This window comes from Salvelinus namaycush, chromosome 3, assembly GCF_016432855.1.
Source record: "Salvelinus namaycush isolate Seneca chromosome 3, SaNama_1.0, whole genome shotgun sequence".
Taxonomy (NCBI): Eukaryota; Metazoa; Chordata; class Actinopteri; order Salmoniformes; family Salmonidae; genus Salvelinus; species Salvelinus namaycush.
Genome location: NC_052309.1, coordinates 34,006,809 through 34,030,117, shown reverse-complemented (window position 1 = coordinate 34,030,117; position 23,309 = coordinate 34,006,809). Strand labels below are relative to the sequence as shown.

At 43.1% G+C, this 23,309-nt stretch overlaps 1 protein-coding gene across 3 annotated transcripts; it reads left to right on the top strand.

Annotated features, from left to right (window-relative positions):
* The first annotated feature begins 981 nt into the window (after positions 1 to 981).
* LOC120030562 (BRCA1-A complex subunit RAP80-like) lies at positions 982 to 19,834 on the top strand. Of its 3 annotated transcripts, XM_038975983.1 has the most exons (18): positions 982 to 1,037; positions 1,171 to 1,394; positions 1,676 to 1,742; positions 2,561 to 2,685; positions 2,838 to 3,164; positions 3,642 to 4,422; positions 4,596 to 4,723; positions 4,835 to 5,269; positions 7,108 to 7,458; positions 7,797 to 7,855; positions 7,978 to 8,147; positions 17,324 to 17,379; positions 17,568 to 17,907; positions 18,084 to 18,165; positions 18,331 to 18,454; positions 18,636 to 18,684; positions 18,803 to 18,851; positions 19,454 to 19,834. In XM_038975983.1, the coding sequence occupies exons 2-18, from the start codon at positions 1,284 to 1,286 to the stop codon at positions 19,680 to 19,682; spliced, it is 3,483 nt and encodes a 1,160-aa protein (XP_038831911.1). In that variant the 5' UTR covers positions 982 to 1,037; positions 1,171 to 1,283; the 3' UTR covers positions 19,683 to 19,834. The 3 variants fall into 3 exon arrangements, with proteins under 3 accessions (XP_038831911.1, XP_038831918.1, XP_038831926.1); XM_038975990.1 differs by having other exon boundaries at positions 989 to 1,394; positions 7,978 to 8,132; XM_038975998.1 differs by lacking the exons at positions 18,636 to 18,684; positions 18,803 to 18,851; positions 19,454 to 19,834 and having other exon boundaries at positions 989 to 1,394; positions 18,084 to 18,173; positions 18,331 to 18,447.
* Positions 19,835 to 23,309: the final 3,475 nt, after the last annotated feature.

Below are 23,309 nucleotides of genomic sequence, written 5' to 3'. Positions count from 1 at the left end.
TGCCTTTCTTCTTACCGAATAGTTTTTTATTCCTGTCTACGCAATATACTGAGAACCCAACTGGCTGTATGGACGGGGACAGTATATCCGGAGAGCCATGATTATGTGAAACAGAGTATGGTTATCAACTGTACAGCAGGGATAGAACGTAAGTCACAGAAAATTGAGGTTGTGGTGGCAGCTGCAGAGAAGTATTTGGGTGTACGAGATTTGACGTCAGAAGAGTTACAGGGTGTCCTGTCATTTCAGGCTGTTGGCCTGAGGTACGACTAGATAGATTTAGTGGAGTAGGGTTGTGGGTTTTTAATGAGTGTAGGGTTAGATGGTAGTTTTTTTTAAAGTCCCAAGCAAAATATAAGGGAGTTATAATCCAGTCTAGTTGATAGCAGTAATGCAACATTTATTGGATACCAACCTCCCTTAAACCTCATCGAAGAAGACAGATTGACAGGAGCCTCTTACGTCAGGTGCTCACTTCACCTCTTGCTCTCAGACTACACCAAAGACAGTTGCAGCAAAGATGGTGTGGTTGTGGTAACGTTAGCAGGGCCCATCCTCTTTGACAGTAGGGTTTAATCCTGGCTTGGTATTTTTTTCTACAGATCAATGTTTGTTTGAAATAACAAATATTATGTGTTTGTGAGCTAGAAATGGTCAATGAGTATAAGAGTGTTTTGATCATATTTGGTTTGGTCGAGAAAGCCACAAAGGGGGGGGGTTGAGAGTGCCATAAAGTACTTTGCTGGCCTCTGCTCACACGTTTGGACATTATTTTCACAGGGACGTTTAATACACCTTGCTGTAGTTTAATTTGTGAACAGTTTTTAACTGGTCCCGTTAAAAAAGCATGCTCTTCCTGTTTGAAATGTGCAATTGTAGTGCACCGTACATTTCAGCCAAAGACAGAACAATGAGACGTTTTAGTTACAAAAAATATTAGTTTCAGTCCCCTTCAAAGTTTGCCCTCCCTTTTATTGAGTCACGTGATCGAAGAAAACATGGCTTCTTGAATGGAGATTTGTCAACGTTTGGTAAACGTAGGAATTCTACCTACTAATACTGGATGTGATTATCAGTCTAACTGAATGATTTGTAACTTAAATTCCATGTATCGTTATATACATAACTAGCTAAGTAACTGTTATACTTTCGGTTTTTCATAATTCTCAGGAAGATGGGTGTGCAGACATCCTCGACACCAGTCGTAAGGATAGCTAACGGTAGCTAGCTAAGCTAACTTACCGTCTATATTTGTTATCAAGCACCAAATTCAACCCAACAACATGCCTCCTCGGAAAAAGCGAGAGAACAGATACACTGATGATGGTCCCAGGAAACGACGACGAGCAGTTGATCATGAAGAGGACAGAGTCGTCATCTCAGACAGCGACGAGGTAACGTTAACCAGCTGAACTGACTAACTCGTTAGCTAGCTAGCTAGTTGGTTACACACTGGCTAGCTAGCTACACGGATACAGAACTACCTAACTACTGGTTATCTATATGTGTAGTGACCTATCATTAAATGTTAACTATAAAAGAATAACTCTATATTGATAATTGTCGGCCAAGTAGTATTTCTGCTTCAGACCACTTTTATGTCTCTTAAAGAAAGGCACCTGACCCAAGATATAAAATAATCTGTAATTGACAACTCATCTCTCTTTTAACCCAGGATGAAGATTTCAGACCAACATCATTGGAGGAGCACAAACGGGAGGAGAGTAAAATAAGATCTAACGGTATACTGTCCAACATACGTCTCTTTATTTGTAACGTAGCGAATTAGACGTATCATTCTCATGTAGCACATTAGCCCAATAATGGACTAAAGGAGCCTAGCGTTAACTTAACTTGTTTTAGTCCAAGGACCTTACATGTTCTGTTAAACGGCCAAATACTCAAACGTGAGTCAATTCTCAATTGCCGTATGTTATAGAAACATAAATCTCTCTAATTTCATATCACATCAAAATAATTTCACAAATGCAAAATACACACTTACTCTACACTGTTTTAACCGGTGTTAACACAGTTGCAGTCGACAGTATTTTGTGACAACACGTTTGTCTCCCGTTTACACAGAGGTGTTAGATGCAGGTAGCTAATTAGCACAGGTCTACTGTCTGTTTTCCAATAAACACAGGCTGTAACATGGATATATGGCCGCGTGAGAACACTAACCCTATAAAGGTGTGTATCAATTGAACTTTTTTTTTAATTATTATTATTTCTAGCTGATATGAAAGATAAGATTGTTATGCGTTTACATTTTAGGGCACATCAACAGATTTTTCACCTAATCGGCTCAGGGATTTAAACCAGCAACCTTTCGGTTACTGTCCCAACGCTCTTAACCGCTAGGCTACCTGCCGCCCAAAACCGTTAGACAAGTGATGCGTGTTAATGTTCAGACTGAGCGCCGGGGCTCCTTACAAAACTCCCCTGTACATATTGTAATGGAACTGAGTCATGATCAATCACCAAAATGTAACCACTGAAGCACTGCTAGTTGGTGCTTTGTCATCTACTGTACTGAAGCTGTCCCCTCTCTTCTCAGAGATGACTGAGGAAGAGATGCTGGACCTGGCCATGAGGCTGAGTGAGCAGGAGGCCAGCAACACTGCTCTCAGGCAACGACAGGAGGAGGAGACCATAAGGAAGGCCATCGCTGAAAGCCTCTACGTAAGTGTAGAGAATACTGACAGAAATAAAAGGTCGCCTGGACATTTCCTCTAGTACAGTCACAGTCCTCGCCATTATTTCAGATAAAACCACAAATGTTTCTCCCATTGTATCTATTCCTGTGATACATGAGTGTTGTTCTATCCCTCCAGGCGGACAGACCCACTCATCCCCACTCAGAATCTCTGCTGGTGGACGGGAGCCATACCCAGAAATGTCAACGTTCCCCTCCAGAGGCAGAGAGCAGCATACAGCCCCCCAGGCGGAAGCTCTCTTACCCCAACCATGGTGTGGCTGACAGGGAGGGAGCCCACGGTGTAGGTGTTAGTGTAGGGGTTGCTAATCCAGAAACCAGCAGGAGGGGGAAAAAAGAGGGTAGTCCATTACTAGATATGCCTGACCTGTCTCAGACCCAGAAGGTCTACTCCCAGTCTTCTCCCCTCAGCCAAGCTTCCACCTCCATGCCTCTCTCTTCACAGGTCAGTGGTGCCTCATTATTTGTCTGTCATGGCAATCATGTAGTTATGTCTTTCTTCAGGGGCTACTATGGGCCTAGATCTAACTTCTATGAGTCTGATCGATACTTTAACCTGAAGACTTGTGTTAATAAGCATTAATGTAGGTCTAGAAGAACCAATTACTTACTTATATCTAAATGCCACATCTTTCAATCATCACCAGTCTAGATTGCATTCCAAATCAATTTAGTTCTAGTGATGTTACCGGGGCGGCAGGTAGCCTAGTGGTTAGAGCGTTGGACTAGTAACCGAAAGGTTGCAAGATCGAATCCCCGAGCTGACAAGGTAAAAATCTGTCGTTCTGCCCCTGAACAAGGCAGTTAACCCACTGTTCTTAGGCCGTCATTGAAAATAAGAATTTGTTCTTAACTGACTTGCTTAGTTAAATAATGGTAAAATAAACGTTTTTTTTAATCACATTTTCTATGCCATTTTAAGGAGGGGTCTTCTCTAAAGAACCCTTTCGGAAACCTCTCAGCCCACGTCGAATCTCAGGAATGCAAGTCCACAGAGAATGACTCCCAACTCAGGAAGAAGTCCCCTGTATTACCTCTCGCTACTACAGTCCCCTCAGCCAGCAAACTCATCCTGTGCCTGCATAAGCTCAGCCAGGACCTCCTAGTAGACTGTCAGGCCTCTGGGTTCCTACTATGTTCTCAAGAGGGTCCTCCAAGCTTAACTCTTTCCACAAAGTCCCAGATGTCTCAGTCTTTTCAGCCAAAGAGCCCTACATTCTCCAAAAGCCCTGTGTTCTCCAGGACAGCGAGAACTGCAGGCGGGGAACCAGGCCAAGGGAGTCCCCCTATGTTCTCTGAGACTGATTCAGGAAAGGAAGAAAAAGAGGCAAGTCCAACTTTTCCTAAAAGCGCCATGTTCTCCAGTAGTGATACAGGAGAAGAAGAGAAAGCGGCAAGTCCCACCTTTCCCAGAAGCCCAGTCTTCCCCAGAACTGATCAGATAAGGGACCAGGGTCCACAGGACTTTATTGAAAGTGTATCTACATCAGAAGACCATGAGGATAGAGACAGAGAGGATGTGAAGAGCAGCGAATCCTCAAAGTGCCTTCCACCACGCCTCAGAACAACCCTGTCCCTGAACAAGAGACTCATGCCTATAAGGAAGACAGCTGGAGTTGCAGACAAAGTTGTTGACCAAGAGGAACGTCAGGGTGAATCCTCGCAGAGCGCTGTAAACAGGATTAGTACGCCTGCAAAGTTTGGTACGCTTTCTATTGTTTTAACAACTATCATACATACAGAATAATGTTACACCAACACATTGTTTTAATGAGAGCAAGTAATAGCGGTAGGGCAGGTTCATATGGCCTCTTCCTGCCCTTTGGCTTTCTATGTTCTGATCCTATGTATGTATTGGCATGATTGTTCTCTTTAGCTGCAGAAGAAGACCTTAATTCAGAGGAACTTACATTGGCTTTGGAGACTCAGCCAATGCAGGAGTTAACCAGTAATATGGCGCTACGCTGGTCAGATGATGACGAAGAGGAAGACGGTCCTGCAAAGGTGATGCCAAGGAACTACAAGAGATTGTATATTACCAGTACTGTTATTTAGCCTTTGACTTCACCTGAAACCTAATTTACAGTGTATTGTGGGAACTTCTCTCTCTTGCAGTCGGCTCAGTTGCCCAGCCCAGTCTTCCCACAAGAGAATGACCTCCCACAACCAAGCAACCAGTGTCTCTCCACAAACACCAACCACCACTGTTCCCCTCCACACATACACAGCCCCTGCCTCGTCCCCAAGAAACGCACTCACATCTCCGAAGACTCCGCGTGCGAGGACGGAGAGAGCCGGTCCAAGCGCATCCGGAAGAAGTTCACCTTCAAGGGCATGTATGGATCTCCCTCCCCCTTTCTCACCAGACAGGCTGCAGGTAGAGGGAGCCAGGATGAGGCACAAGCCAGATACCCCTCTTCCCACCAGCCCCAGGCCTCTTCCAGCCACCTCTCTCCCCCCACAGGCGGCCAGGGGGATGGGGGAGTGGTGTGCTACTATTGGGGCGTGCCTTTCTGTCCGCGAGGGCAGGACCCAGATGCCTACACGCAGGTTATTCTTTATCTTTCCTCTGATGTAGTCTTCATTTATTATTCTCTATCACAGACATTCTCTGGATTAGGAGTCAATGTGGGAACATCTGGGAACACAAAAAAGGGGCATACAGTGCATTTGAAAACTATTCAGACCCCTTGACTTTTTCTGCATTTTGTTATCTTACAGCCTTATTCTAAAATTGATTAAATAGTTTTTTCCCCCTCATCCATCTACACACAATAACCCATAATGACAAAGCAAAAACAGTTTCACACCCTTTACTCAGTACTTTGTTGAAGCACCTTTGGCAGCAATTACAGCCTTGAGTCTTCTTGGGTCTGACGCTACAAGCTTGGCACACCTGTATTTAGGGAGTTTCTCCCGTTCTTCTCTGCAGATCCTCTCAAGCTCTGTCAGGTCGGATGGGGACGTCGCTGCATAGCTATTTTTAGGTCTCTCCAGAGATGTTCAATCGGGTTAAAGTCCAGGCTCTAGCTGGGCCACTCAAGGACATTGAGACTTGTCCCAAAACCCCTCCTGTGTTGTCTTGGCTGTGTGCTTAGGGTCGTTGTCCTGTTGGAAGGTGAACCTTTGCCCCAGTCTGAGGTCCTGAGCTCTCTGGAGCAGGTTTTCATCAAGGATCTCTGTTCTTTGCTCAGTTCGTCTTTCCTTCGATCCTGGCTAGTCTCCCAGTCCCTGCCGCTGAAAAACATCCCCACAGCATGATGCTGCCACCACCATCCTTCACCGTAGGGATGGTGCCAGGTTTCTTCCAGACGTGACGCTTGGCATTCAGGCCAAAGAGTTAAATTCTTGGTTTCATCAGACCAGAGAATCTTGTTTCTCTTGGTCTGAGAGTCTTTTAGGTGCCTTTTGGCAAACTCCAAGCGGGATGTTATGTACCTTTTACTGAGGAGTGGCTTCCGTCTGGCCACTCTACCATAAGGCCTGATTGGTGGAGTGCTGCAGAGATGGTTGTCTTTCTGGAAGGTTCTCCCATCTCCACAGAGCTCTGTCAGTGACCATCAGGTTCTTGGTCACCTCCCTGACCAAGGCCATTGTCCTCCAATTGCTCAGTTTGGTCGGGCGGCCAGCTTTAGGAAGAGTCTTGGTGGTTCCAAACTTCTTCCATTTAAGAATGATGGAGGCCACTGTGTTCTTGGGGACTTTCAATGCTGAAGAAATGTTGTGGTACCCTTCCCCAGATCTGTGCCTCGAACACAATCCTGTCTCGGAGATCTACAGACAATTCCTTAAACTTCATTAAAAAAAATTACCTTTTGTTTAACCAGGAAAGTCAGTTAAGAACAAATTCTTATTTTCAATGACGGCCTAGGAACAGCTTGCTTCATGGCTTGCTTTTTGCTCTTACATGCACTGTCAACTGTGGGACTTTATATAAACAGGTATGCGCCTTTCCAAATCATGTCCAATCATGTCCAATTGAATTTACCACAGGTGGATGTAGAAACATCTCAAGGATGATCAATGGAACCAGGATGCACCTGAGCTCAATTTTGAGTCTCATAGCAAAGGGTCTGAGTACTAATGTGCATAAGGTATTTTTTTTAAATAAATTTGCTAACATTTTATAAAAACCTGTTTGTTGCTTTGTCCTTATGGGGTATTGCATTTATAGTGTGGAAAACATTTTATTTAATTATTTTTTAGAATCAGCCTGTAATGTAATAGTGTAGAAAAAGTCAAGGGGTCTGAATACTTCCCGAATGCGTTGTATAAATTCTGTGTGCTACTGTATTGTCGGCACTCCATCCATCATTGACCTGATGTCAGATGTCATGACTTTTAACTGAGTATGTAACTGATAGGAATTAACAGATTTTTCCTTACAGGTGATCATGTCCCAGCTGGAGGTGTATGAGAAGAGCCTGAAGGAAGCCCAGAGGGGTCTACTGAGGAAGGCAGGCTGGGGGGAGCCTGTCCTTCCTGGGCCCCCAGAGAGACCTTTTTCCAGGAGGGGACGCCCCAAGAGACACAGGGCCCCAGAACTTCTGGAGGAAGAGGAGGAAGAATTGCAGGGAGTGAGGAACCAACAGGAAGAGGTAGTGGAGGTGGTAGAGGATGATGGTGAGGAAAGGGAGTGGCGGCAGTCACAGGGAGGGACGAAAGAGGGAGGGAGGAGAGGAAGACTGGAGTGGAAGGACTATCAGTCACTGTTTGTGTCCACTCCTGAACAAGACGAAGTGAGTATTGCTTAACTTTTGTCAATACTTATAGGGAGCTTGGAGCAATACATTTATGTATTTCTAAAGGCTGTGTTAACAATATAAATATTATTAATTTAAAAGCATGAATCATACCAAAGGCTCTAATGATACTACACTACTTACTGAAAGTTCCTTGTCACACTATATTACCACCAGATAGTGCTATCAACTATTTACAATCCAAATGTGTTATTATAATACAGGCTAAAAACAGGGCCTCTCATTTTATGAAAGTTCCTTGTCAGTTTGTGGAAAGGTCAATCCACTTGATGCTTTCCCCCAGAAAAGTATCTCTTTGTTTTGTCTTCCCAAAGAAATCGCCCTCACCTGTATTTCATGTAGAATCCAATCAACAACAAATTCTACCTCGAAGGTAAGAAAGGGAGGCCTAAACTGCTACATTATACAGTATGGACCTAGCTTGTCTCTAATCTCAATGATACAAGTCCTTTAAATGTGCACAGGAATGAAAACGTGTTGATTTCCAATTTCCAGGAGTCTTGGCCTTAGAAAGGAAGAGAGAAGACCACTGCCACTGCCTGACCCGCTGGAGAAGGAAAAGGAAGAAGATGAAAATGAGGGAGAGAAGAGGGAGGAGGAAGAAAGGATGGGGGAGGAAGTGGTGGATGTCGGTGGCTTAGAAGTTCCAGGTATAAGAAATGATGGTAAGACTTTACTTGACACCCAGCGTCATAACATGTTGTGACACTGTCATGACACATTTTTAGACCTGTTGTGACATATATTGTGTTATTTTATGGCTGGTTATGATACCTACAGTGCTTGCTCCACTAAAAGTTGTGCGATTATGCTTCAGGACTTAGAGGTAGTTTGTGTTTTAGGACGTCACCACTTCATTGCTCCAGACCAGCGCAAGGGGGAGTTAGAGCACTGATTATGCTTTTGGGTCCTACTGTGTCTCTAACTGACAATGAATGGGTGACATAAACCTAAATAGAAACTGATAATTGTGCACAACTTCAGTATTACTTACTAAACTATTGTTACACTAAGTTTTTATAAATTTATTTTATTAGGATTATTTTGCTCGTAGTGTAGGCCACTCCCGACCGGTCACGTTGTACAGCGCCTGAGTGGTGCAACGGTCTAAAACACTGCATAGCTGTGCAAGCTGTGTTGCTTCAGATGCTGGTCCAATACCTGTGCCGTCCTCGACTGGGATACCCATGAGATGACTAGTGTTTTGGTTTCTCTCCCTCTAAAAACAGAAATAAATAATTCTAAATAACAAACTGGCTTTATTTACAAATTAGTAACAATGTCTCGCCCCATGTTCAAGAATGGCCTTTTTCTCGCTCTATTTACGTTATTTGAAAACAAAATCATCTCCAAAATATATATATATATTTAAACAAAGTGATTATTATTAATTTAGAATTATATAAAAGCCCGTTGGATATTCTCACAGATATAATTAACCCTGTTATTAGCAGGACAATATATATTGGTCATGGCTCCCGAGTGGCGCACAATGGGATTGCCTTGCACTTCTTCAACTATATCCACTGAAAGCGCGCAATGTTCAAGGCACGGGGGCACTGGATGGGCCGCAGTGCTGTGCACAGAATACCGACCTAGCCCATGGGGAAGGAAGGAAGGGAGGGTGGACCGCCACACTGGCAACACTTTAAGGGGCATTGCACTAATAATGGAGCTGACTAGGGAAATGTTCTCGCTGTTCTGTTCTTAGTGCCAGTCTGCACATTCAAACTAAAACATTGTAACTAATAATGGCATCTTTATGCTTTTGTTAATAAAATAATTATAAAAATACTCTTTCAAAATGCTGATGTTTATTTAGTTATGGATCCATAACAAATTACTATGGGAATAAATATCACTGAATTACAGAAATATTGGCACAAAGTTGTCTAATGAAGGTAAACAAATTGTTGCTTACTGGAAAATACTCTTTCAAACACACACGGTCACATTGTACAGTGCCATTATAGCTATTAGCAGGGCTATATTTTGGCCTTTTATGAGCGGCGCACAATTGGCCCAGTGTTTGTCTCCCTCTAAAAACAGAAATAAATGTTTTTGCCTTTACAAACATTATTTTGGCCTCTATTCAGATTACAATCGCTCTCTTTCGTTTTTTTGAAAACAAAATAACCTCCAAAATATCGTTATATATTATCAAGTTGATGACACAGTCATATAGCCCGGCACCTACATAAAGCTGAGTGACTCACTCATTCATGGCTTTGGATCAAAATAAGTAAGTACCAACATTCTTTCTGATAGTCTTAAATAAAAAAATGTTTTGGTTATCCTGACCTGGACACCATGTACTGTATTATAATAGCCCATTATGGGCTATTAGCAGGACAATATACCTTTACCAACACCTCTCTGTATTTTGATACTTTGTGGATGGGAGCTCCCGCAGTGCAAAATGCGTTGCTACAGATGCAGGGTCGATACCCGTGCCGGCCTCCACCGGGAGACTTATGAGGTGGCTTTTGGTTTTAATTTAGAATCCTCCAATCCTCTATGTAATTATTGGCGGAGAGTCACGTCTTATTTTTCGATATACTGTAGGCCTACCGTAGGCGACATGAGTCTCAATAGTGTTGAGTAATGTTCTGTTAATTGGTGTAGGTCCTATTTATTTCTAGAGCATATTGAAGTTAGAAGAAATAGGATTTGAAGCAATAGCCTACAACTATTTTAGCACCGTTTCGCGCTGCTCTGAGACAAGCATGGGGACTGGTCTTGATAAATCAATGAGATTTTTATTTTCACTGAATCTCCGTTTGGGTATTGGTTAGACTAGAATTACAAAATTAGGGTGTAGAAATGTTATGCTCTTAGTGTAACCTTTATTTAACTAGGCAAGTCAGTTAACTTCTTATGGCTTAACGGGATTGATATGACAACAGCCAGTGAAAGTGCAAGGCGCCAAATTCAAACAAATCTCATAATTAAAATTCCTCAAGCATATAAGTATTTCACACCATTTTAAAGATACACTTCTTGTTAATCCCACCACAGTGTCCGATTTCAAAAAGGCTTTACAGCGAAAGCACCACAAACGATTATGTTAGGTCACCGCAAAATCACAGAAAAACACAGCCATTTTTCCAGCCAAAGACAGTAGTCACAAAAAGCAGAAATAGAGATAAAATTCATCACTAACCTTTGATGATCATCATCAGATGACACTCATAGGACTTCATGTTACACAATACATATATGTTTTGTTCGATAAAGCTCATATTTATATCCATAAACCTCAGTTTACATTGGTGCCATGTTCAGAAATGCCTCCAAAATATCCAGAGAAATTGCAGAGAGCCACATCAAATAACATAAATACTCATCATAAACTTTGATGAAAGATACATGTTTTACATAGAATTAAAGATACACTTGTTCTTAATGCAACCGCTGTGTCAGATTTCAAAAAGCTTTACGGCAAAAGCACAATATTCAATAATCTGAGAACAGCGTTCAGCCACAAAAGGAAGCCATACAGTTACCCGCCAAATTGTGCAGTCAACACAACTCATAAATAGCATTATAAATCTTCACTTACCTTTGCTGATCTTCGTCGGAATGCACTCCCAGGACTCCCACTTCCACAAGAAATGTTCGGTAATGTCCATCATTTATGTCCAAATAGCTATTTTTGTTAGCGTGTTTGGTAAACAAATCCAAAGTCGGGAAGCGCGTTCACTAAAAGCAGACGAAATGTCAAATAGTTCCGTAACAGTCAGTAGAAACATGTCAAACGATGTATTGAATCAATCTTTAGGATGTTTTTAACATAAATCTTCAATAACATTCCAACCGGAGAATTCCATTGATTTCAGATGTGCCATGGAACAGAGCTCCCTCATGTGAACGCGCATGGTCAGAGCATGGTCAGCTCATGGTAGACCTGACTCATTCCTGTCTCCTTCGGCCCCACTTCACAGTAGAAGCATCAGACAAGGTTCTACAGACTGTTGGCATCTAGTGGAAGCCGTAGGAAGTGCAAACTGATCCAAGTTATTTAAAATATGATGAAAAAAAACATCTGTAAAGAATTCATAACAAAGGATTTAAGAAAAAATCTTTCAAACATAAGGAAACTTCTTGGCAGGGAAAAACAACAATTTTAATAAACGTGTGTTGACACTTATGTAGGTACCATAAAATAATGCAGTATGTGTCACAACAGGTGTAAATATATGGGTCATGACAGTTATGACGAGTTGTCAGCTGTTATGACATTATTACATGGTTATGACTGTTATAACGTGTTATAACACTGGGTGTCAAGTAAAGTGTCACCGAAATTACAATTGATTTCACAGATTATAAATGACTGTCATTAAAGGTGCATGTATATGCAGAAATCACTCCACACCATTTCCTGGTTGCAAATATTCGAATAGTTCGCCTAATTTCAGTTTGAGAAAAAAACAGCAATGTATAGTGTAGCACGGACAACTCTCGCCAGTCTGCACAGCGCGACTCAAATCAGAGCAAATCAGATTTCTTTTTCTCCATATCTCCGGATTCCTACCGCAAGCTCTGAACCTTTTTTTTTTCACCCGGATCATCGCAGCTAGCTAGCTGCTATTCGAGTGGCCACTCCTGGCTACCGTCACTGTCCCGAAGCAAGAACCAATTAGCCTGGAGCTAGCCTTGCTAGGCCCATCTGCCAGGCCCATCTCCCGGCTAGCCAAAGAGGTCCATCAGCCACTCCTTGGGCTACAATACCGATTTTGTCAACTGGCCTGGACCCCCGCCGACCCATCACGACTGGACACCGACGTGATTCGCCCAATGGGGTTTTCTCAATTGGCTCCGCCGTCGCGTCATCCCCTAAATGCCCATCCGCTAGCATGCTAGCCTCGGCCCGCTAGCTGTCCAGAGCACATCGGACTGTTAGTTTAAGAGGCCCACCGGACAAATTCTTTGGCCACTATACCTATTTTGCCAAATTGCCTGGTTTACCACATGGAGCCCTGCTGATCCGTCTGCCAACGTAATAGCACGAGGGGGGCCACAACAGACTTTCTTCCGTCGCGACGTCCCTCCAAGGCCCTTCTGTTAGCTTGCTAGCCCCGGCCCGCTAGCTGCCTGAAGCCACTCACTGGACTCCTTTGATCACTCGGCGACGCATGCCTCTCACTAACGTCAATATGCCTTGTCCATTGCTGTTTTGGTTAGTAAAACTTATGGCTGCAGGGGCAGTATTGAGTAGCTTGGATGAAAGGTGCACAGAGGTGCCCATAGTAAACTGCCTGCTCCTCAGTCCCAGTTGCTAATATATGCATATTATTATTATTAGTATTGGATATAAAACACTCTGAAGTTTCTAAAACTGTTTGAATTATGTCTGTGAGTATAACAGAACTCATATGGCAGGCAAAAACCTGAGAAGTTCCACTTCCTGTTTGGATTTTTTCTGAGGTGGCCGATTTTCAACCAAGCTCTCATTGAAATTACAGCGAGATATTGATGAGTTTTCACTTCCTACGGCTTCCACTAGATGTCAACAGTCAATAGAACTTTGTCTGATGACTAATGTGAAGGGGGGCCGAAGGAGACAGGAATTAGTAATCACTGCCATGAGGTGACCACGCACCGCGCCTTCACATGAAGAGGACCTCCGTTCCACCGCTCTTCTGAAGTCAATCTAATTCTCCGGTTGGAACGTTATTCAAGATGTATGTTAACAACATTCTAAAGATTGATTCAGTACATCGTTTGACATGTTTCTACTGACTGTTACGGAACTTTTGGACATTTCGTCACGTTATAGTGGATGCGCTTTGTGACTTTGGAATTGTTTACCGCTAACGCGCTAACCAAAGTAGCTAATTGGACATAAATAACGGACATTATCGAACAAATCAAGCATTTATTGTGGACCTGGGATTCCTAGGACTGCATTCTGATGAAGTTCATCAAAGGTATGGAAATATTTATCATGTATTTTCTGGTTTCTGTTGACCCCAACATGGTGGCTAATTTGGCTATTGTTCTGAGCTCCGTCTCAGATTATTGCATGATTAGCTTTTTCCATAAAGTTTTTTTGAAATCTGACACAGCGGTTGCATTAAGGAGAGGTATATCTATAATTCCATGTGTATAACTTGTATTATCATCTACATTTATGATCAGTATTTCTGTTGAAACGATGTGGCTATGCAAAATCACTTGGATGTTTTTGGAACTAGTGAATGTAACGCGCCAATGTAAACTCAGATTTTTTGTTATAAATATGAACTTTATCAAACAAAACATGCATGTATTGTGTAACATGAAGTCCTATGAGTGTCATCTGATGAAGATAATCAAAGGTTAGTGATTTAATTTTATCTCTATTTCTACTTTTTGTGAAAGCTATCTTTCGCTAGAAAAATGGCTGTGCTTATTGTGGTTTGGTGGTGACCAAACATAATCGTTTGTAGTGCTTTCGCTGAAAAGCATATTTGAAATTGGACACTTTGGTGGGATTAACAACAAGATTACCTTTAAAATGATATAAGACACATGTATGTTTGAGGAATTTTAATTATGAGATTTCTGTTTGAATTTGGCGCCCTGCACTTTCACTGGCTGCTGTCATCGAGCCCGGTAGCGGGATGCAGCCATAAGAAGTTAACACTAAAGTTCCACCTACCACACATGTGGTGACATCACCTGGTTTAAATGATAATTCTAGAGACAATATCTCTAGCCGTGTCTGAATCCTGGCTCAGGAAGACCACCAAAACCCCTGAAATTTCCATCCCTAACGATAACATTTTCCGACAAGATAGAACTGCCAAAGGGGGCGGTGTTGCAATCTACTGCAGTGATAGCCTGCAGAGTTCTGTCTTACTATCCACGTCTGTACCCAAAAAATTCGAGCTCCTACTTTTAAAAATCCAACTTTCCAGAAACAAGTCTCTCAGCGGCAAGCTTGCTTGCTATAGACCACCCTCTGCCCCCAGCTGTGCCCTGGACACCATATGTGAACTGATTGCCCCCCATCTATCTTCAGATCTCGTGCTGCTAGGTGACCTAAACTGGGACATGCTTAACACCCCGGCCATCCTACAATCTAAGCTTGATGCCCTCAATCTCTCACAAATTATCAATGAACCCACCAGGTACAACCCCAAATCTGTAAACGCGGGCACCCTCGTAGATATCATCCTAACCAACTTGCCCTCCAAACATACCTCTTCTGTTTTCAACCAAGATCTCAGCAATCCCTGCCTCATTGCCTGCATCCGTAACCACCCCTCATCACTGTCAAACGCTCCCTAAAACACTTCAGCGAACAGGCCTTTCTAATCGACCTGGCCCGGGTATCCTGGAAGGATATTGACCTCATCCCGTCAGTAGAGGATGCCTGGTCATTCTTTAAAAGTGCCTTCCTCACCATCTTAAATAAGCATGCCCCTTTCAAAAAAAATTGAACCAGGAACAGATATAGCCCTTGGTTCTCTCCAGACCTGACTGCCCTTGACCAGCACAAAAACATCCTGTGGCGTTCTGCATTAGCATCGAATAGCCCCCGTGATATGCAACTTTTCAAGGGAAGTTAGGAACCAATATACACAGGCAGTTAGAAAAGCTAAGGCTAGCTTTTTCAAGCAGAAATTTGCATCCTGTAGCACAAATTCAAAAAAGTTCTGGGACACTGTAAAGTCCATAGAGAATAAGAGTACCTCCTCCCAGCTGCCCACTGCACTGAGGCTAGGAAACACTGTCACCACCTATAAATCCACTATAATTGAGAATTTCAGTAAGCAGTTTTCTACGGCTGGCCATGCTTTCCACCTGGCTACCCTACCCCGGTCAACAGCCCTGCACTCCCCACAGCAACTCGCCCAAACCTCCCCCCATTTCTCCTTCACCCAAATCAAGATAGCTGATGTTCTTAAAGAGCTGCACAATCTGGACCCCTACAAATCAGCCGGGCTAGACAATCTGGACCCTCTCTTTTTTAAATTATCTGCCGAAATTGTTGCAAACCCTATTACTAACCTGTTCAACCTCTTTCGTGTCGTCTGAGATTCCCAAAGATTGGAAAGTTGCTGCGGTCATCCCCCTCTTCAAAGGGGGAGACACTCTAGACCCAAACTGCTACCCTGCCTTTCTAAGGTCTTTGAAAGCCAAGTTAACAGATTTCTGACCATTTCGAATCCCACTGTACCTTCTCCGCTTTGCAATCTGGTTTCAGAGCTGGTCATGGGTGCACCTCAGCCACGCTCAAGGTCCTAAATGATACCATAACTGCCATCGATAAGAGACATTACTGTGCAGCCGTATTTGTCGACCTGGCCAAGGCTTTCGACTCTGTCAATCACCACATTCAGACTCAACAGCCTTGGTTTCTCAAATGATTGCCTCGCCTGGTTCACCAACTACTTCTCTGATAGAGTTCAGTGTGTCAAATCGGAGGGCCTGTTATCTGGACCTCTGACAGTCTCTATGGGGGTGCCACAGGGTTCAATTCTCGGGCCGACTCTTCTCTGCATACATCAATGATGTCGCTCTTGCTGCTGGTGATTCTCTGATCCACCTCTACGCAGACAACACCATTCTGTATACTTCTGGCCCCTCTTTGGACACTGTGTTAACTAACCTCCAGGCGAGCTTCAATGCCATACAACTCTCCTTCCGTGGCTTCCAACTGCTCTTAAATGCAAGTAAAACTAAATGCATGCTCTTCAACCGATCACTGCCCACACCTGCCCGCCCGTCCAGCATCACTACTCTGGACGGTTCTGACTTAGAATATGTGGACAACTACAAATACCTAGGTGTCTGGCTAGACTGTAAACTCTCCTTCCAGACTTACATTAATCTCCAATCCAAAATTAAATTTAGAATCGACTTCCTATTTCGCAACAAAGCATCCTTCACTCATGCTGCCAAACATACCCTCGTAAAACTGACCATTTTACCGATCCTCGACTTTGGCGATGTCATTTCTAAACTAGCCTCCAACACTCTACTCAACAAATTGGATGCAGTCTATCACGGTGCCATCCGTTTTGTCACCAGAGCCCCACTGCGACCTGTACGCTCTCGTTGGCTGGCCATCGCTTCATACTCGTCGCCAAACCCACTGGCTCCAGGTCATCTACAAGTCTCTGCTAGGTAAAGCCCTGCCTTATCTCAGCTCACTGGTCACCATAGCAGCACCCACCCATAGCACGCGCTCCAGCAGGTATATCTCACTGGTCACCCCCAAAGCCAACTCCTGCTTTGGCCGCCTTTCCTTCCAGTTCTCTGCTGCCAATGACTGAAACGAACTGCAAAAATCACTGAAGCTGGAGACTCAGATCACTGCACCTGTACATAGCCCATCTGTAAATAGCCCATCCAACTACCTCATCCCCATACTGTATTTATTTATTTATCTTGCTCCGTTGCACCCCAGTATCTCTACTTGCACATTCATCTTCTGAACATCTACCATTGCCGTGTTTAATTGCTATATTGTAATTACTTCGCCACCATGGCCTATTTATTGCCTTACCTCCCTTATCTTACCTCATTTGCACTCACTATATATAGACTGTATTATTGACTATGTTTGTTTATTCCATGTGTAACTCTGTGTTGTTGTATGTGTCGAACTGCTGTGCTTTATCTTGGCCAGGTCGCAGTTGTAAATGAGAACTTGTTCTAAACTAGCCTACCTGGTTAAATACAGGTGAAATAAAAAATATTAGGAAGGTGTGCCTAATGTCTGTTTGCTATACTTTGTGTATATGGTTGCATTTAGAACTAAATACTAAATGTGGTGAGCTTCACTTCAGAATATGTAGCTTTTAATTGGCATGCCTTTATTTTTCCTTGGTGATTCTGATGGCAGAGACCCAACTCGGTGACGATGGCACCCAAGACCTGATGGTCACCAGCCCTGCACAGGTCAGTAACTTCTGCACTACAAATGACACACCTAAACAGAGCATTCTGATTACAGTTCTGACGGATTCTCCTTCTTTCATCCAACACCTAGAAATATTGGCTGTGTTCATCGCATTGTGAGGTTGTGTTGTAGATGTCTATCATGGTTGTGTTTTTTTATGTCTGTGGTTTGATTTGGTTACCCCTAGCCCCAACCAGAGAGGCAGTCCCTGCCTCAGATCCAGACTTTTCTCTCATCACCCCATCCTCTGGAGCAGCGTGTAGAGGGGATGGAGGTGGAAGAGGAGAGGAGGAGTGGCCCTGTTAGGAGTCCTGCTAGAGGAGAGGATGTGAGGGTGGAAATGGAGGAGACGGGGGAGGTACAGGGTGGGGTCTCAGAACCTGCACCCCCTCAGAGCCCCAGCATGGACTGTCCTATGTGCATGCGCCCCTTCCCCCTGACGGAGATTGAGCTGCACGCTGCCTACTGTGACGGTAGTACCGCTAACATGGAGGAAGAGGAGATGATGGCTCAGAGCCAATCGCAAGGTGAGAACACGCAGTTAGACACGCATACAACAGACACTCGTTTATTCAGCTCCATCTAAAGTAATCTCTGTTGTTTATGCAAGGATGTTGACAAAGGAACAATGCAAGTCAAGGATGTGTAGTGAAATATTATGTTTGACCCCAGAGCGTAAACCAATCCCTTGCTTAATATGTAGTTACAGTGAAGTCTCATAGGAAGAGGACCAGAAGGGGAGAGAAAATTGGAGAGGAGCAGCCCTGTTCTTCTGGCTCTGGCAAGTAAGTAGGTATGAGCGGATTGACCTTGGTCTAACAGCTAGTCTCCCATACCTAGTTTACATTCACAGGGAACGTCACTTTAGGCTAAATTATTTTGACATCCCTACTATAGAGTAACCTGATCATACCTTTTAACCTGTCTGTGTTGTGTTGTCTTCCGAGCAGGGCAGTGCAGGGAGAGAAGTGCTTCCTGTGTCAGCAGCTGTTTCATCTACGGGACTATGAGAAGCACGTAGAGGACTGCATCAGAAACCAAGATGTGTCCAAGGCTATATCCAGGGCTGGACAGGTACTCCTAGTTAGCACTATTGCACAGCATTACACACTGTATATGTAGTTATCAAAACCAAGCCAGCTGTTGTAGACCATTGGTAGTTAATTGCAGACAGTGTGGTTTCCCTAGCTGTCGTGTAGCACTCACCGTGGGTCTTCTGCTCTTTCTTCCCTCTGTGTGATGGATGATCTTCCAGAGTGGAGACTTGCTGAGTGCTTTGGACCAGACAGAGCACAGAGATTCAGGTACACTCACTCTCTCAAACTGTGATGTTGTTTTACATGTTCAAAATGCCTCGTTCCACCTTGTTTGAAAGGGTGAAAAAGAGAGCCAATGTTTTCACTCTACTTGGTCTCCTTTTAGGGACTGCTGAGGCCGGACCATGTGATACTGCCTTCAGGAGCCAACACAGGTAAGCAAAACAGGAAATGCACTGATGGATATTTTTGGGAAACTCCATTTGACTAATGCTACTGTAGCACCCACCCCTGGTGACATAGGCTGTACCATGTGTGTGATAGGTAGGGAAGTCTGATAAGCAGACCCTGGTTGGGTTTGTCTGTCAAGGATACACCCTGATGAATAGCTCTCTAAAGCATCATAGCAACTCCATTATAAGCTTTTGCCTTCATATTTGTCCATTGTTGACGAAGACTGTTGTGTACCCCTATGTAAGTAGTTATTTGTTTGAAGTGGTGTATTGTCTTCTGGTTTAATAGTTTATGAATGAATATTAACATATTTTGTGAATATGAGATGGTAAGCAGACCGCAAAGTTTAGTGCTTGCCTGATTGTTTGGTGACTATCGACAGTGTCACTGTAACAATATCAGTGTACTACCTCTAGCTCACACCTGGATCATGTTCAGTAGGCACAAAATGGACTGAAAGAGGGAGGAACTACCTGGACATGTCCAATAAACACTTTTCCTTTTTCGTTGCATAAAGTTTTACTACGGTGTGCTCTAATGATCATGACCCTGCCATTTATAACTATGTGATTGTTGCTTTCAGTGGCCTTATTGAGGCTCTGGGAGAGTCTGGGGGAAGTGGAGACATCGCCGTCCCAGGTTTCAGAGTGAGCACCTCGCCCATCCGATCCTTCACCTCCATCTCAGAAGCCACAGACTGCCTTATTGACTTCAAGCGCCAGTACTCTTCCTGTACTTCCTCCTCTTCCTCCTCCAGGCCCAGACAAAGAGGGAGGAAATTCAATAGGAAATTCAAATTTACTAAAAAATAGAAAATACTGTCAACTTTTTTTTTTTTTTATACCACTGCATATTGTAACGACCCTGGGTCGTTAAATATCTTTTCTTTGTATTGTTTGTTACACTGAATCAAGTGATACAAATGTGTGTTAATGTGGGATTAAATAATACATCTAAATGTTTCTTTTGTGTACTTTCTTACAAATCTGTTAGATTCGATTCATCTTTACACACTAGGAAAAAATGCACACAGTGATCCAAACTATGGGCTCACATTACATTCTTATTTAAATAAGTGACTCCAAAATGACACGATACATTGCAGATGTTGGATCTTAATTGAGTCAGTTTGCTACAGCAGGATAATAATAATGTGAATTATCCTTTTTTTGTAAGGTAAAATCAAGTTTCAAATTTCTAAGTCGAAATTACAAACTTCAGAAGCATTTTTAAACCTCAAATACACAAGTAATACATTTCCTGCAGTACCTATTGGGCACAACATAATCTGAAACGCAACCAAAACAAACTGCAAATGCATCCAAAAGTTTGTCACAAGCTTGATGTAGTCATTGCGTGCTAGGAATATGGGACTCGATAGTACATTTTTTACTAAATACTCAAGTGAATTTGTCCAAATACGTATGACCCCTTCAAATGGGGCGACTAGATCCATAAAGTGCTTTCATTTCTAAACAGTAAAACCGATATTCATGAAAATACCCTTAAATAAAAGGTGATATTCTCTACTGTGAAAATATTTCTCAAATCCCACATTTTAGCTTCACTGTCCAAGTAAATACATAGTGTATGTATGAAAGGTAGCCTAAAATAAAAGGTGACATTCTAGACTGTGGACTGTTCTAGTTGTGGAAGCCAATGTGAACAGCAGAGACTCAATGTTGTAAAAGCGGAAATAAACTCAGTTGAGATTTATCTTGTTAAACTATTACGGTCGGTGTCTGCCTGGCCTCTTTTCTGGCCCCCACGCCATCTTCTGAAATCTGAAGTGAAATGGGTGTGTGGCTCCCCCAAAGAACAGCTTTCAAAAAGTCTACTGACGACACAACAGTGGTAGGCCTGATCACTGACAATGATGAGACAGCCTATAGGGAGGTCAGAGACAGCAACTTCTCCCTCAATTTGAGCAAGACAAAGGAGATGATCGTGGACTACAGGAAAAGGAGTGCTGAACAGGCCCCCATTGAAGAGACTGTAGTGGAGTGGGCCGAGAGCTTCAAGTTCCTTGGTGTCCACATCACCATCAAATTATCATGGTCCAAACACACCAAGACAGTTGTGAAATGGGCACGACAACACCCCCCCCACCCCCCCCCCCCCAGGAGACAAAAGATATGGCATGGGTCCCCAGATCCTCAAAAAGTTCTACAGCTGCACCATCGAGAGCATCCTGACCGGTTGCATCGCCGCCTGGTATGGCAACTGCTCGGCATCCGACCATAAGGTGCTACAGAGGGTAGTGCGTACGGCCCAATACATCACTGGGGGGAAGCTTCCTGCCTTCCAGGACCTATATACTAGGCGGTGTCAGAGGAAGGCCCAAAAAATTGTCAAAGACTCCAGTCACCCAAGTCATAGACTGTTACCTCAACTAACCTGTACCCCCGCTCATTGACTCAGTACCGGTACCCCTTGTATATAGCCTCGTTATGTAATTTTATTGTGTTACTTTTTATTTAATTTTTACTTAAGAAAATATTTACAAAATTAACTTAACTCTATTGCTTGAACTGCATTGTTGGTTAGGGGATTGTAAGCATTTCACAGTAAGGTCTACACCTGTTTTATTCGGTGCATTTGACAAATAACATTTGATTTGATATGAATATGTACATGTAGATAGAGGTAAAGTGACTGCATAGATAATAAAAAGAGAGCAGCAGCAGTGTGAAAATGGGGGGGGGTCAATGCAAATAGTGCAGGTAGCCATATTAGAAAGGAAATATGCATAGCAATTTTACTAATCTCAACAATATAACAAGCATTAATTTAGGTCTGCTTCAATGGCTTTTATAGGTAGGCAAGCATTGTTAAATGAGGACTGACATCAAATTTGGACAAATTATGGTACTTTTGTATGTCCAAACACAAGTATTTAATTACATTGAAATTAATGCATTTTAAGGTGGTGTATAGTGCAATGTCCTTCAAAATGGTTTTCTGGTCAAACTACATTTTTTATTGCTATTATATGCATTCTTTTACAGGCAACCTGTAGTCTGAATATTGATGAATTGAAATGTGGTTTAACCAATGTGTAAGTCGGAAGTTTACATACACTTAGGTTGGAGTCATTAAAACTCGTTTTTCAAACACTCCACAATGTCTTGTTATCAAACTATAGTTTTGGCAAGTCGGATAGGACATCTACTTTGTGCATGACACAAGTCATTTTCCCAACAATTGTTTACAGATAGATTATTTTACTTATAACTCATTGTATCACAATTCCAGTGGGTCAGAAGTTTACATACACTAAGTTGACTGTGCCTTTAAACAGCTTGGAAAATTCCAGAAGATTATGTCATGGCTTTAGAAGCTTCTGATAGGCTAATTTACATAATCTGAGTCAATTGGAGGTATTGGATGTATTTCAAGGCCTACCTTCAAACTCAGTGCCTCTTTGCTTGACATCATGGGAAAATCAAAAGAAATCAGCCAAGACCTCAGAAAAACAATTGTAGACCTCCACAAATCTGGTTCATCCTTGGGAGCAATTTCCTAATGCCAAAAGGTACCACGATCATCTGTACAAACAATAGTACGCAAGTATAAACACCATAGGACCACACAGCCGTCATACCACTCAGGAAGGAGACGCGTTCTGTCTCCTAGAGATGAACGTACTTTGGTGCGAATAGTGCAAATCAATCCCAGAACAACAGCAAAGGACCTTGTGAAGATGCTGGAGGAAACAGGTACAAAAGCATCTATATCCACAGTAAAACGAGTCCTATATCGACATAACCTGAAAGGCCGCTCAGCAAGGAAGAAGCCACTGCTCCAAAACCGCCATAAAAAGACTAGGGTTTGCAACTGCACATGGGGACAAAGATCGTACTTGTCCACTTGTCCACTGGTCTGATGAAACAAAAATAGAACTGTTTGGTCATAATGACCATCGTTATGTTTGGAGGAAAAAGGGGGAGGCTTGCAAGCCGAAGAACACCATCCCAACCGTGAAGCACAGGGGTGGCAGCATTATGTTGTGGGGGTGCTTTGCTGCAGGAGGGACTGGTGCACTTCACAAAATAGATGGCATCATGAGGCAGGAAAATTATGTGGATATATTGAAGCAACATCTCAAGACATCAGTCAGGATGTTAAAGCTTGGTCACAAATGTCTCTTCCAAATGGACAATGACCCCAAGCATTCTTCCAAAGCTGTGGCAAAATGGCTTAAGGACAACAAAGTCAAGGTATTGGAGTGGCCATCACAAAGCCCTAACCTCAATCATATAGAACATTTGTGGGCAGAACTGAAAAAGCGTGTGCGAGCAAGGAGGCCTACAAACCTGACTCAGTTAGAGGAGCTCTGTCAGGAGGAATGGGCCAAAATTCACCCAACTTATTCTGGGAAGCTTGTGGAAGGCTACCCCGAAACGTTTGACCCAAGTTAAACAATTTAAAGGCAATGC

What these genes read in the sequence shown, in the direction of transcription:
- LOC120030562 (XM_038975983.1), top strand. Translation starts at nt 1,284, where the DNA reads ATGCCTCCTCGGAAAAAGCGAGAGAACAGATACACTGATGATGGTCCC. An exon ending in GGCTCAGAGCCAATCGCAAG is followed by an intron (nt 17,908 to 18,083) that starts GTGAGAACACGC and finishes CTTAATATGTAG; the next exon opens with TTACAGTGAAGTCTCATAGG. An exon ending in GCCTTCAGGAGCCAACACAG is followed by an intron (nt 18,852 to 19,453) that starts GTAAGCAAAACA and finishes TGTTGCTTTCAG; the next exon opens with TGGCCTTATTGAGGCTCTGG.